General features: G+C 41.9%; 1 protein-coding gene across 1 annotated transcript in view; it reads right to left on the minus strand.

Annotated features, from left to right (window-relative positions):
- Positions 1-1,277: 1,277 nt before the first annotated feature.
- Positions 1,278-16,334, minus strand: part of stmn2 (stathmin 2) — a 35,483-nt gene continuing 20,426 nt past the window's right edge. Inside the window, exons 2-5 of the mRNA XM_033019248.1 lie at positions 15,742-15,837; positions 10,823-11,001; positions 6,574-6,765; positions 1,278-2,107 (exon numbers count right to left, since the gene is read on the minus strand). Coding sequence (XP_032875139.1) covers positions 2,048-2,107; positions 6,574-6,765; positions 10,823-11,001; positions 15,742-15,837 — 527 coding nt within the window. The 3' untranslated portion in view covers positions 1,278-2,047. The remainder of the gene's footprint in view (positions 2,108-6,573; positions 6,766-10,822; positions 11,002-15,741; positions 15,838-16,334) is intronic.

Raw genomic sequence — 16,334 nt, forward strand, 5'->3', positions numbered from 1 at the left:
GGGGGGGGGGGGGGGGGGGGGGAGGGCTGGGACTGGGCGAACTGAGTGAAGTCCTCATTTTATTCTGAACTACATTGGAATTCATCAGAAAGGAAATTGATAATTGGAGTTAACTTTCAAAAACAGTTACTGGAAAAACTTAAAAAAAATTTCACTGCCTTTTGATTTCTAGGCCAGCTGTTTCTCCTTCTCCCGTCCCCACAATCTCACCTTCTGATGTGCAGCTGTTTTATTTTGAATCAATCGCAGCGAGACATTGCTGAATTGTACCTGAAGATTGCCAGACAGAAAGTGCATGTGTATCAAAGATAGGTTAGAAGCATTGAATACCGTAGGTAGATTGTGTGATATTAGATGAAAGTAAAAATAAAATCAGGTTACAAATGCCGGAGAGATTAACCTAAATGAAGGAACCTCAGTCAATCTTTTTTTTGTCTAATTGCATTTTGTTGTTATATTAACACTTAAAAAAAAAAAATCAAATTTTTTTCTCTCTTCCAAACCTGAAGGAGTTGTCTTTTCATGTATCATCCAAGCAGTGACTAATCTATGAACCGATATTTGAATGGGGCCAGGCTGATCAACCTCAGATACCACTATAGTCGCCATTCACCCAATGGGCAGCACATTGCTATTCCAGGCTCAGCAATGAAGAGTGGGTATAAGACAGGATTTCGTTCCTCCACGGTTAGAGCTGTGGATTGTTATAGTTCCAGGTCTGCACCTTCACTAACACTGGATAAAGCGTTAAAACTGAAACGTTACCGGTTTATGCTCTTTTTTTAGAGGCTAATGGAAATGCTTAATACTTTCAACATTTTCTTCTTAATCTACTTTTGAGACCAAAATTAAAAGTAACGTGGGCTATTTCAAAGCACTGTTGTGCATATCATCTTGCAGCTTGGGTCTCGAGGGATGCCTTGAATAAACCACTGCAAAATGATTAAGTGCCTGTCACTGTTCTCTGAAGAGAATCAGAACTCAGGATAATGGACTCGAAAGCACTGAACCATATTGCACAAGCATATGGATCAAAGAGCAGGTAAAAAGGGCTGAACTAAAGATAGCATGCACTGAGTGAATGATGGACTAGACTCTAATGTTTACAAGGCATATTCCTGTTACTGGTACCCATTGTATCTGCTAGCAGTTATCAAGAGGTGACTTACTGACACTTGTTGAACAAAGCAGATTGCTTTGAAATGATTTAAATGACAGTCAGTGTTTTATGAAGAGAGTCTGTATGCAAGAGAATAAAGCAATGAACAGGCTGAACATTTTACAGTTCACAGAACTCCATTCTTTATTATCACAGCTTGCTCACAATGACATACATGAAAATACCACTAATGAAGATTAGAATAAGCAGGCAGCATCCTTCTAGGTTATAACTTTAACAACTGGAACAAATTTTGTAGGTCTTGGGTGCTCAGTGGCCTTACTTGGCACAATTCCCCCTTCCCTCAAAAAGACCAGTACAAAGCCCTGCTCACAGATCAAGGGGGTTTGAACAAAGGGAAAAAACAGACCATGTTACTTGAGAGTGAAAGGGCAAGGCCAGTGTGTGTTGTGGAAAAGAGAACTGACAGTTCTGGGGTTGAAATTGAGGCAGAAGTCACTAGCACCATTGACTATCTGACCTTGATATTCCTCAGGTTCCTCTCTATCGACTGATGAGCACAGAGCTTCCAAAGAGCCAATCTAGCAATGTCAAATCAGTGCAAGGAGGCAACATAAAGGACGTGAGGCAGGATGCAGTAAAGTATGAAACTGCTTGTATTATGCATACTCCGATCATTAACAAAAAAGAGTGGGTAATTACAAAACAAGACCCAAGTTGTGTTTCCACATCAAGCAAATCCTTTTGCAAATTGATTGGTTCACATTTTTTTCTTTGTGTAATTTTTAAACTAGAATTTTGATTATAGTAATTGATTTATTGATTTTCTTAAACCATGTCTCATGACTTCCATACTAATGTATCACTATCCAGAATATATGGGCAGAAGGCTGGATTCAGGATGTGAAATGCATCGGGCTGTAGCTTTCAGCCGGAGATCTCGTCCCGCAGTTCCTTGTTCCTGCGGACCTCTGTGGCATGCCTCTCCTATGAAGATAACGAGACGCATTTACAAAACATATACGTACTTGCTTAACAAGAAGAAATCATCTGAGGCACAGAATGGATCGATAAAACAATTTCAATGAACCATTTCAGGATATTTCAGCCTTGGGTAAGTAGTACCTGTTTACGTTAACAGTTTAATTGCTAGCAAGATTGATGTTGTTACTGGTTTATAATAGTCAGTAGGGTCACAACATGTCTTTTCACTCTGTCAAAACTCTGGTTTATTTAGTTGAGTTTAGAGATGCTGCATAGAAACGGGTTATTTGGCCCATCGGGTCCATGCTGACCATTGATCACCTAGTCACACTAGTTCTATATTATTCCACGTTCTCATCCACTCCCTGCATAGTTGGGGGCAATTTACAGAGGACAATTAACCTACAATGCCACTTGCCTTTGGGACGTGGGAGGAAACCAGAGCACCCGGAGGAGACCCAAGCAGTCACAGGGAGAACGTGCAAACTCCACAGAAACAGCACCCAAGATCAGAATTAAACCGGGGTCTCTGGCACTGTGAGGCAGCAGCTCTACCAACTGTGCCGTCCTAATCTCACCGTGCCACTTTAATCTCACTGAAAGTGCAAAAGCAAATTATTGGTAGTGTCGGAAACTTGAAATAAAATGGAAATTGCTGGAAATACTCAGCAGGTCAGGGAGCATGAGTGGAAAGAGTTAAACAGAGTTACAATTTCAGGTCAGTGATCTGAAACCCTCTCACTGCACAGACCTTTTATTTCAGGTCTCCAGTATGTGCAGAATCTTGCTTTGTCTGTGATTAGCTGCAATCCCCGATATGCCTCCAGATGGCACTGTAGGTCAAACTCTAATTTCAGTGAGTGATATCACACAAAAACAAATTGGAGAAATGCCTTTATATTCAGGAAAGAAGGGTGAAACACTGCCTGTTTTCCATCCCTCCTAATCTTTATTTCTGCTCTTCGGAAAGATGCCTGTAAGTTTTGTCTCTTCCAAGTCAATAATATCCCCATGAATTGCTGGTAGTGAAGCAAAACAAATAGCAGAGATGGAGACCCAGGCAATTTTCAAGGTCAAGTCTTAACTGCTTCTGTGGGCTGTGCCATCTCGAGCAGCCATTTTACACCCAAGTCTTACCCATCTTCATTTTCAGACGAAACATTCGATAAACTGTCCTCAAAGAGACTGCTAAAATGTGCAGCTCAGAGATCCACGTTAACTGGGGAAACTGCCTGATTTTAGGGTCAAAACTGAAGATTGGATGAAGAAGGGTCTCGACCTGAAACATCACCCATTCCTTCTCTCCGGAGATGCTGATTGTCCCGTTGAGTCCACATTCTTGAAGATTGGATGAGAGACAAAAGTGCTGGAGAAACTCAGCAGGTGCAGCAGCATCTATGGAGCGAAGGAAATAGGCAACGTTTCGGGTCGAAACCCTTCTTCAGACTGATGTAGGGTGGGGGGGGGGGATGGGGAGAAGAAAGGAAAAAGGAAGAGGAGGAGTCCGAGGGCTGAGGGAGAGCTGAGAAGGGGAGGAGACAGCAAAGGCTACTGGAAATTGGTGAATTCAATGTTTATGCCACTAGGGTGCAGACTGCCCAAGCAGAATATGAGGTGCTGTTCCTCCAATTTCCAGTGGTACTCACTCTGGCCATGGAGGAGGCCCAGGACAGAGAGGTCAGATTCGGAATGGGGAGTGAAGTGCTGAGCCACCGGGAGATCAGGTTGGTTAATGCGGACCGAGCAGTGGTGTTCGGCGAAACGATCGCCAAGCCTACGCTTGGTCTCACCAATGTAGATCAGCTGATATCTAGAGCAGCGGATGCAATAGATGAGGTTGGAGGAGATGCAGGTGAACCTCTGTCGCACCTGGAACGACTGCTTGGAACCTTGAATGGAGTTGAGGGGGGAGGTAAAGCGACAGGTGTAGCACCTCTTGCGGTTGCAAGGGAAAGTGCCCGGGGAGGGGGTGGTGCGGGAGGGAAGGGAAGAATTGACCAGGGAGTTACGGAGGGAGCAGTCTTTGTGAAAAGCAGACGGGGGGGGGGGGGGGGGGGGGGAGATGGGAAGATGTGGCGAGTGGTGGGGTCACGTTGGAGGTAGCGAAAATGACGGAAGACTATTTGTTGTATGTGACGGCTAGTGGGGTGAAAGGTGAGGACTAGGGGGACTCTGCCCTTGTTACGAGTGGGGGGATGGAGAGAGAGAGCAGTGTTACAGGGTATGGAAGAGACCCTGGTGAGAGCCTCATCTATAGTAAGGAAGGGAAGATTGGATGAAGGGCCAATGGGCTTGTTACCCTACTGTCTAACTTTGACCCCGAAAGCATGGTAGTCACATTAGGCCTGCTCTGACCTTTTGTACCATTTGCAGATGACCCAGGCTCTAACTTCAAGACATCTAATTTTTATTTCTGTTGGAACCAAAAGGGTATGGATTGTTCTACTGGATTTCCAAAATATTTTGGCCCACAGATGACCCAGGGGAAGTTCAATCTCTGGGACATTGTATTGCATAGTGTAACAAGGTCTTATATTGTATTATGTCACAATATCATGAAATAATATATCATGTAATAATGTTGATAGTATGTATTAACGTACGATGTATGATAGGTGGTATATGGTATTATGCATCAACATTATGCTGTAACACATAACTATTATTATTATTGGATATGTAAAGCCAACTAACAATTGTTATAAACTATAACAAGTGGGGATGGAGGGGTTTTGGGATTGGTGTGTGGGTAGGTGGGTCAATGAGAGCCTCTATGTATGTTATGTCTTGTGCTGTATGTTCTATGTTGGACCCCCTCGAAAACGAGATGACTGTCGATCTCAAGGGGTTATCCATGAATAAACTTGTTTCAAACTTCAAGACGTCTAATTTTTATTTCTGTTGGAACCAAAAGGGCATGGATTGTTCTACTGGATTTCCAAAATATTTTGGCCCACTGATGACCCAGGGGAAGTTCAATCTCTGGGACAGGGTCCTCACCCCATGCCCTCAATGATCTCAGCATGCTGAGATTCCTGTCCCTGTATTTCCTGTTGAGCTGGATTTACAGCTGAGTTCCTGCTTCCACCACAGTGGTGAGCACCAGCATCAATTCTATTTACCGGTTGTTGCCCAAGGATGGGCGATTTGGCTACTGTGCAACATTGTTACAGTTTAGTTTATTGTTACATGTACCGTGGTACAGTGAAATGCTTTTGTTGCATGCTACCCAGTCAGCAGAAAGACAATATACAACTGCAATCGAGCCATTTACAGTGTATAGATACATGACAAGGGATGACTGTGATAACATGATAACTGTGCCTGTCGAAGAAATAGTGCTTGGCCCACACCCAGTAATGTTTACACCACAAGCTGTGGCGAATAAAACTGATTAAAGGAGAAAATTAGAAATGTGTTGAAGAATAAAAGGTCTTTGGGGTGAGTGATTATATGGTCAGCTGCTGGTCACTTTTGAAGAATTGTTCAGGTTTAATCTCTAACAGACATGAAATATTTTTGCAGTACATTCCACAATGTGAAAGGGGTAGAAATATAGCTATCGAGGGGAAGTGTTTTACGATGCATTATCTTACTTGCATCAAAAGATCTAAACAGTTTATTTCAGGAGACAAACCTTCATGATCGAAGTTGTAGATAATGGCAATAGAATCAATTTGGACCAAACATTCCTTGTAACATTTTGGGGTTGTGTGGTGAACTGACTAAGCTCGGCCAAGTGGCTGAGTAACGGACTGTCGAGGGACCAATGTCCGTTGTCAGCAGTCTTGGTTGGCAAAATTTTGAGAGTTTTTATTGGAAAAGTATCAATGATTATATTTGTCATTTTTTTTAATAAACATGGGCATTGTTGGCAAGGCTATCATTTATTGGCCATCCTTCATTACCATATATGGTTCATATAGATATCCAACAGTTTGTTCCCAGCATCACCTACCTCTGATCCAAGCTGTTGCATTAAATCGAATGTGATCCTCGATTTAATATGGACAGTAAAAGGGAGGTGGTATGGTAAAAAGGCTTGCCTCTTTTTGGCTGCTTCACACATTCTACTTTCATGGAGAAGATTTGTGTTTTGGGATGGTTTGTACATTGTGTTATCATCTCCTCTCTTGGCACGTCCTGAAGTGCAGTGTCAGAGATGCTGATGGTCTGTGGTGAACAGACAGCAAGGGTATTCTTTACATAGTGGCCATAAAGATGAAAGCCAATTGCTTTTTGAAATGGTGTCAGAGGTTATGGTCACCCATTCCTTCCATCCAGAGTTGCTGTCTGTCCCGATGAGTTACTCCAGCATTTTTGTCTATATTTGGTACAAATGGTCACACTGGGGTAATAGGTTAATAACCAACCAGGAGCCTTCCAGTGTTCCCTCTCCACTGAGGCGATGGAACTGATGACAACCCGTGTCGACACAAATGGCAATGATCAAGTACTTTTCTACTCACCCTCTCACGGAGACGTTCCATAAGGGCAGCTAAGTGAGCCTCGCGATTTTCCTTGTTCAACTCCATCTTGATGATCAGTTTTTCCTCTGCAGTCCTGCTGAAATTGTTGTTCTCTTCCAAGGCCTTGTGCAAGACCTCTCGCTCATGTTCTCTCTTCTCTGCGAGTTGCTTCAGAATCTGGGCCTCCTGAGACTGGAATTAACAGGAAAGACATGCAACATTTATACATGTAATATGTGAATGCGTGTGCGCATATGCATCTGCGTGAGTGTCATACAGCCATAAAGCACGGAATTGACCCTTTGACCCAACTCACCCTTGCCGACCAAGATGCCCCATCTGAGCTAGTGCTTCATAAGTTTTCGGAGCAGAATTAGGCCATTTGACCCATCAAGTCTACTTCGTCATTCAATCATGGCTGATCTATCTTTCCCTCTCAACACCATTCTCCTGTCTAACACCCCATAACCCCTGACACCCTTACTAATCAACAATCTGTCAACCTCTGCCTTAATAATATCCACAATTTGCCCACGTTTGGCACATGTCTTGCTAAATCCCTCCTATTCATGTATCAGTTCAAGTGTCTTTTAAATACTGTTATCGAATCTGCCTCAACTATCTCCTCTGGCAACTTGTTCCATGTACCCACCACCCTCAGGGTGAAAATATTACCCCTCAGGTTCCTTTTAAATCTTTCCCATCTCACCTTAAACCTATGTCTGATGGTGCTTGATTCCCCTATTCTGGCTAAAAGACTTGCATATCTATGTCGGAAATGAAAAAGTACTCTATATTTTCTTTTTAAACTATCGTGATTTTCTATGAATATGGCTCTGAATTATATGTTATGTTACTGATGATAGGAATTGTATTGCATAAATAAGTACTGTAAGTTTTATTAGTTTTGGTAAGACTGTCACAATTTCGGAGAAATTGCATCTTCATTTTACAAAGGGAACATAACACAATATTTTTTAAAGATCAAAATGTATCAATTTATCACAGAAAGCCGTTGTCTTGACATAATTGGACTTTCTGTGAAGAAAGAAACATTCAATAGTTGATTAAAATCAAATTAGGTTGGAATTTAAAAAAGGATGTTACCCAAATTAAATAGAAGGGTATTATTAAGGTAACACTAATAGGAACTATTTAAACTGGGGAAATGAACAAGTTGTAATCAAGGATTCTAATAAGGTTGTTCTGTGGTGTTGTGAAAAGGCTGATAAATAGACTCATAGAGTCAACAGCATGGAAATAGGACATTCACCCTGAATCGTTCATGGCCCAGATGCCCACCTAATTGGGGAGAGCATTTATCAAACAAAATCAGCAAATGTGGAGATTGTTAACTGAAAGGATAACTTGTAAGGTAACTGAATATCTCTAAAAGTATAGCAAAAGTGTGTTCAAGATAGGTATGGGACTTCTGGAAGATTGGAGTGTCTTAGTGGATAGTGGTGGTATGGAATTTGTATTAGAGAGTGGGAGATTCAAAGAAACATGTAACTAATTGCTATGTATTTCATCTATGGGATAAACATGATTAAGTAAGACAGCTCCCTACAAGTTAGGTAAGAGGAATGTTGGAAAATTATAAACCAGTTTTTACTTTAGTTGGTGGCAAACCCCTTGAGCTGGTAAACAGTTTTTGTTTAATAGATGCTTAACACTTAAATACTTCAAATGAAAATGTATCAGCAAATGTAGGAATTTATAATAAAACCAAATGTATGGTCTTTCAGTTTATTATTAGTTGTTGGTGATGTAATATTTTGCAGTAATATTGTTTTGTACATTTCTGCTAATCAAGGATCTATAAATAACAAACGTTACAGTGAGAAATAGTATACAGTATCATGAGCAAACGATTGCTGCAAACTGTGGTGAAAATTTTTGCTTTCTTATAAATAACATATGTGGTAGTGTTTTGTACAGTACCAACAACTCAAGATGTACCAACAGGGCCCTATGTCCAGTAAAAAAACAGTGATGTGTAATATAGGCCTGTGGGTGCATATGATGTTTCAGTCTGGTCCACCTTGAACGGCGAGCTGTCTGCAAGAGTCACTTCCCAATGGGTTCTGAATTACCTCGGATCAGCAAGGCCCAATGCAATTACCTGCTATAAATGGGGAGCCCCACCTTCAGGTATGATTTCATAGCAAACTATTTCAGGCTTACTATCTATCAAAAGATGCTGGAAATGTTTGTAAATGTAAATTTAAGGTGAAGAGGAAAGATTTTATACGAATCTGATGGGTAACTTTTTCACACAAAGGATGGTGGGTGTATGGAACAGAGGTAGTGCTGGATGAGGTAGTCGAGGAAGGGACTATCCCAACATTTAAGAAACAATTAGATAGGTTCAATGGATAGGACTGGTTTAGAGGGTTATCGCCTAAAAGCATATAAGTGGGATTAGTGTAGTTCGGACATGTTGGTCATTATGGGCGTTGGGCCGAAGGATCTGTTCCACACTGTATGACGTTATGACTCCATTATTCTAAATGTTCACAAGGATAAAGATATTTCAAACCTATTAAAAACAAATAATAATGTAAATTTTAAAACATTAATTTTTAAGTAATGATCTGAAAAAAATAAAAAAATGACTGTGAATTAATTCAAAAACATATAAATTGCCTGAAACTTATTGGCTCTCTTGGGAACTGTTCAAGACCATGGCTTTGCTGAACCTTGACCATGTTCAGGAGTCTGACTTCCCAATAGAGCTGCTGGAAATCTGCAGGAAGTTAGTATTCTGCCACTGGTCCCCACGAGAACAGAATCAGAGCATGGTTGATATGGCAATGGTGAGCGCCCTTCACATAATTTTACCTGACGAGCCCTCAGAAGTGTCTTGAATTATTATTTTGATCCTCTCAGCAAAAGATATTGTACAAAACTGATATAAATCATTTACTTTACAGTGATGCTGCTGCAATGAATACAAGTTTTCATGAGTGAGTAATGTTGTGTTGGCTACTTTCTTTCAGCTGTTCAGCGATGATCTCCAAAGGACTAGACTGACAAATTGTGCCACATTGTGCAAAGATATGAAATACTAATCATCATTTGCATAATAATGCAATAATCCATATACCTAATATGCATCTATTTGCATGTATTCATGAAAGATAATCATAATGAAAGCAGTTGTTAAGACCTGCTTAACTATTACAATAAATTTAATTTAATTGGGAACCTAACCTAATAAAGTAATTACATTAATGTACTGCTAGGGCATTATTTATCCTAGTGCTTGGAATATAGATTTTTGAATCATGCAGCACAAATCAAGTAATTATGCAGGTGTGAACTCTGGCTAAGGAAAGACACAAAATGCTGGAGTAACTCAGTGCTCTGGAAAACATGGATAGGTGATGTTTCGGGCTGGGATACTTCTTCAATATACCCGCCACCCTCCGAGTAAAAAAGTTGCCCCTCAGGTTTAAAGTGAGAGGGAATTGAACCAATGTCCTCTGATTCGTGATTTACCTACTCTGAGTAAAAGACTGTGCATCCACCCTATCTATTCCACTCATGATTTTATACATCTCCACAAGATCACCCCTCAACTTTTGTAAATCAGCATCTGTAGTTCCTTGTGTTTTATCTTCCAAAGCTCAGCTAGTCTTATATTAAAAACATGCTTCTTTTGTCATTATTGCATCTCTGATATTGTGAAGTTAAACTTTAAAATTACATAATATGAGATATAATCAGAAATTTGAGTTTACTAGGAGTATTTTTTTTTCAAGTTTCTTTCTACCCTGTAGGCACCAGGACAGTCGGGAGATGGTTGCAGACTTCTGATGCCTGTTTCTCTGCCCTCTTGCTTCCAGCCCCAATAACCTGCATGTAGGCTTGTGAGGGCTGGTGAATTTATCTTCTTTCATCCTGTCCTCACCTGATATTTTAAACTGACACAGATCATTTTCATTGCCAGCTGATTAAGTAGCTCCTCTTCAACCAGATACTGATTTTCAACATTTGACTCAGGGTCTTCAAATGAACCTCTTAATTTGGTTGAGCAGATGCTGGTTTAAACCAAAGATAGACACAAAAACTGGAATAACTCATTTCCAACAGGCAGCATCTCTGTAAAGAAGGAATGGCATCCGTTCTCTCCAGAGATGCTACCTGTCAGAACTGAGTTACTCCAGTTTTTTGTGTCTATCCTCTTAATTTGGTTTATCACTAATCAAATTATTTTCTGCATAATCCAAAGCATATTTTCTACCTTCCTCCTGCTCTCGGCAGCCTCCAGCTTCTTCTGGATCTCTCCCAGAGAGAGATCCTTCTTCTTTGGAGGTGACAAAGTTCGGTCCAGTGCTGGAGCTGCTTCTGGAGAAGGCGGCTTTAAAATCACCTCAAAGGACTGACCTGAGGCACGCTTGTTGATTTGCTTCACTTCCATGTCTGGAGAATTACACATCACAGGTAAGTTTAGGCATTTTACCACAGAACCAATTTACATCAAATCATTACACTGGGTTTGAGCTTACTTTACCATCACATGTACCAAGGTACAGTGAAAACCTGTTGTTGCATGCTAACCAGTCAATGGAAACACATGATTACAAATGAGCAATCTATAGTGTGCAGATACACGATAAAGGAAATAACGTAAATAACATTTAGTGCAAGATAAAGTCCAGTAAAGTCTGATCAAAGATAGTCCAATGGTCTCCAATGAGATAGATAATAGCTCAGGACTACTCTCTAGTTGTTGGTAGAATGGTTCAATTGCCTGATAACAGTTGGGCAGAAACTGTCCCTGAATCTGTGAGAAGAGGGAGGGGCCGGGGTGCAAGCCAAGTGTTGTCCAGTGGGAAGAAAATACTAAGGCCTCAACATGCAAATCACATTTTGTTAGCCAGTGAGTAGCAACCTTGGGTGAAGCAAAGTTTATCTTTCTTGTTTTAAGTGATTGTGGAATTCTATTGATATCAGTTGTGAAACTATGACTTCCTCTAACCTGGACCTTTATGCAACACTGCAGCTGTACATTGAAAAAGAGCAAGGGATTCAAAGAATAGTTCTGAAAAGACTACATTTCAGACTCTAATAGCTTTGGATGACAGGTTCTTGTCTTTCTCGGTTGATTCTTTAAATGAACAAGTGCTCGTTGTGATTTTTCCCTTTTATTTCTCTGCAAATCAATGAACTAGCCCAACTGAAAAGACTCTGACAATTCACTGAGAGGATGGCATCAGCACAGTGGCTGAGCTGCCATGCTGATGTTAGTCTCTCTTCCCAGGCTTGCAGAATCTATGATGTGCATTCAATGTAGATGGTCCATTACAGCCCTCTTCTGGGCAGCTGTTCTCTTGTGCAAATTAATGCTCCTAATGCATTTGCAGGCCCTAATTTGTGGTTTAAAAAAATCTGGGCTCTTATACAGCAATGGAATTCACATTGAAGTGTGGCTTGAAACCCAATCTCAAATATATTCACCTCAAAAGATGGGTATTTCAGAGGAATGGCATCTCGGGGCGAGTACTCAAGTCCTGTGCTACGCAGCTAGCTCCAGTGCTCACTACATTATTCAACCTCTCCCTGGACAAGTCCGTGGTCCCTGCCTGCTTCAAAAAATCCATCATTGTACCGGTACCAAAAAATGCCTCCCCAGCTTGTCTGAATGACTACCGTCCGGTGGCCCTTACCTCGGTAGTCATGAAATGCTTTGGGAGGCTGGTGAAGAAACATATCTGCGCCTTCCTCCCTCAGAACATGGACCCGTTGCAGTTCGCATACCGACCGAACAGATCCACGGACGATGCGGTCTCCCAGGTCTTGCACACCGCCCTCTCCCATCTGGACAGCCAGAAGGGGGGCTACGTGAGGATGCTGTTCATAGACTACAGTTCAGCCTTCAACACGATAGTCCCCACCAGACTGGCTGGGAAGCTAATGGAATTGGGGCTCAACACCTCCCTGTGTGCCTGGGTCCTGGACTTTCTCACCGCCAGGCCCCAGGTAGTCAAGATGGGAGGGAATACATCAAAGTCCCTCACCCTGAGCACAGGATCGCCCCAGGGTTGCGTCCTCAGCCCCCTATTGTACTCCCTGTACACACATGACTGTGTGGCTAGGTTCAGCTCCAACTCAATAATTAAGTTTGCTGATGACACTGTGGTGGTGGGCCTGATCTCAGACAACGACGAGAAGGCCTACCGGGAGGAGGTGGCTGGTCTAGCACTCTGGTGCCAGGATAACAGCCTCCTCTTGAACATCAAAAAAACGAAGGAGCTGATCATGGACTTTAGGGGGGCACATCATCCGAGGATGTACACTCCATTGAGGTTAAATGGGGATCCTGTGGATAGGGTGAACTGTTTTAAATATCTGGGAGTCCATATCTCCGAGGATATGACATGGGCATCACACGCCTCAGCACTCGTGAGTAAGGCAAGGCAGCGTCTTTACCACCTCAGGCAATTGAGGAAATTCAGAGTGTCTCCGAGGATCCTCCAGTGCTTCTACGCAGCGGCTGTGGAAAGCATCTTGTCCGGGAACATTACCATCTGGTTTGGGAATTGCTCTGCCAAGGACAAGAAGGCTCTGCAGAGAGTAGTGCGTTCGGCCGAACGCATTATGGGAACTTCACTTGCCCCCCTGCAGGAACTATACATCAGGAGGTGCAACTCCAGAGCCAACAATATCATGAGAGACCCCTTCCACCCCTGCAACGGACTGTTCCAGTTGCTACGGTCAGGCAAACGCCTCCGTTGCCATGCGGTGAGAATGGAGAGGTTGAGAAGGAGTTTCTTCCCAGAGGCCATTCGGACTGTAAACGCCTATCTCACCAGGGACTAACTCTACTGAACGTTTTTCCTTCCATTATTTATTATGTAAAAGAATATGTGCGTTATGATTGTGTTTATAGTTTGTTTGGTTGTTTGGTTGTTTGTCTTTTTGCACAAAAGTCCGCGAGCATTGCCACTTTCATTTCACTGCACATCTCGTATGTGTATGTGACAAATAAACTTGACTTGACTTGACTGGACTTGAATAAGAAAACGGGGACAATAACTCTAAGAATAAACAGTTTTGATTTAATTTAATATTTGCCGGAATCCCACAAAACACAATTTGGTTGGTTTCACACTCCAATTAAGTGAGAAATTTCACAGTTGCTTGCTTGAGAGTGAATTAATTTGAAGAGTAAAGTCTTAAATGTATCCAGAATGGCTCCATTTGAAATGCTGCGACAATGAAGTGTTCTGGGATGTGTCATAGAAACATAGAAAATAGGTGCAGGAGGAGGCCATTCGGCCCTTCGAGCCAGCGCCGCCATTCATTTTGATCATGGCTGATCGGCCCTAATCAATAACCCGTGCCTGCCTTCTCCCCATATCCCTTGATTCCACTATCCCCTAGAGCTCTATCTAACTCTCTCTTAAATCCATCCAGTGATTTGGCCTCCACTGCCCTCTGTGGCAGGGAATTCCACAAATTCACAACTCTCTGGGTGAAAACGTTTTTTCCCACCTCAGTCTTAAATGGCCTCCCCTTTATTCTAAGACTGTGTCCCCTGGTTCCCAACATTGGGAACATTGTTCCTGCATCTAGCTTGTCCAGTCCTTTTATAGTTTTATATGTTTCTATAAGATTTCCCCTCATCCTTCTAAACTCCAGTGAATACAAGACTAGTCTTTTCAATCTTTCCTCATATGACAGTCCCGCCATCCCAGGGATCAATCTCGTGAACCTACGCTGCACTGCCTCAATCACAAGGATGTCCTTCCTCAAATTAGGAGACCAAAACTGTACACAATACTCCAGATGTGGTCTTGTCAGAGCCCTATAAAACTGCAGAAGAACCTCTTTACTCCGATTATGAAATCCTCTTGTTATGAAGGCCAACATTCCATTAGCTTTCTTCACTGCCTGCTGTACCTGCACGCCAACTTTCAGTGACTGGTGTACAAGGACACCCAGGTCTCGCTGCACCTCCCCCTTACCTAACCTAACCCCATTGAGATAATAATCTGCCCCCTTGTTTTTGCTGCCAAAGTGGATAACGTCACATTTATCTATATTATACTGCATCTGCCATGCATCTGCCCATTCACTCAACCTGTCCAGGTCACCCTGCAGCCTCCTAACATCACAGTTCACACTGCCACCTAACTTTGTGTCATCTGCAAACTTGTTAGTGTTGCTCCTAATTCCCTCTTCCAAATCATTAATATATATGGTAAACAGTTGCGGCCCCAACACCGAGCCTTGTGGCACTCCACTCGCCACTGCCTGCCATTCTGAAAAGAACCCGTTCACTCCTACTCTTTGCTTCCTGTCTGCCAACCAATTTTCTACCCATGTCAACACCTTACCCCCAATACCATGTACTCTAATTTTAGTCACCAGTCTCCTGTGCGGGACCTTATCAAAGGCTTTCTGAAATTCTGGATACACTACATCCACTGGCACCCCTTCATCCATTTTACTTGTCACATCTTCAAAAAATTCCAGAAGATTAGTCAAGCATGATCTCCCTTTCATAAATCTATGTTGACTTGGACTAATACTTCTACTGCTATCCAAATGCCCCATTATTACCTCTTTAATAATTGACTCCAGCATCTTTCCCACCACCAAAGTCAGGCTAACTGGTCTGTAATTCCCCGTTTTCTCTCTTGCTCCTTTCTTGAAAAATGGGATAACATTAGCTATCCTCCAATCCACAGGAACTGATCCTGAATCTATTGAACATTGGAAAATGATCCCCAATGCATCCACTATTTCTAGAGCCACCTCCCTGAGGACCCTGGGATGCAGACCATCCTGCCCAGAGGATTTATCATCTTTCCGTCCCATTAGCTTACTCAATACTATTTCTCGCCTAATGAAAATTTCTTTCAGTTCTTCTACCCCCTTAGATCCTCTGTCCTCCAGTACATCTGGGAGATTGTTTGTGTCTTCCTTAGTGAAGACAGATCTGAAGTACCTATTCAACTCTTCTGCCATTTCCTTGTTACCCATAATAATTTCACCCGTGTCTGCCTCCAAGAGACCCACATTTGATTTTGCTACTCTTTTTCCCTTAACATATCTAAAGAAGCCGTTATATTCATCTTTATAGCATTGTTGTGTGAAGCCTGTACATTAAATAAACCTTTACTGTGGTTCATTCGAATGCAAGGATTGACTTACCATCATAGTTATAGAATGCCGCAGCGTGTGGTTCAGAATAAAAGCAGGAACATATCAGAGAGAGCATCGAAAGCTCCTTCATTTTCTCTTTGTAGGCTGAAATAAAATAAAACACAGTCAATAACTTATTGCGATTAACTTTTAAATAAATTACAGTATGTTATATGGATGGCTATTCAAGAATTACAGATGTTCCTCAGCGAGAAGCAGCAGACCAAAGTAAAATTGTTAATCAGACTTACATAGAATTGGACATTGCAGAAGGAACAGCCTGGGTTTGGCCTGGAATTTATATATTATTTTGAAGTGGGTATTTGCTGTGTTTAGCAAACGAGTTTAGATTTCATGGTTATATTTATTAAATTTCATTTAGGCAAAATAGTTCAATACGACCAAAGCTTCAAGTTTACACCAAATTAAAACTTCAAAATAATGCAAGATGTAACATCAAGAAAGAGCACTGTCAATCAGGAAGTATGAGATAACATCCTTCTGATAAATTAGTTTACTATTTATTCCTAGTCTGAAGAAGGGTCTCGACTCGAAACGTCAGCTATTCCTTTTCTCCAGAGATGATGTCTTACCCATTGAGT

Source organism: Amblyraja radiata, chromosome 4 (assembly GCF_010909765.2).
Source record: "Amblyraja radiata isolate CabotCenter1 chromosome 4, sAmbRad1.1.pri, whole genome shotgun sequence".
Lineage (NCBI taxonomy): Eukaryota > Metazoa > Chordata > Chondrichthyes > Rajiformes > Rajidae > Amblyraja > Amblyraja radiata.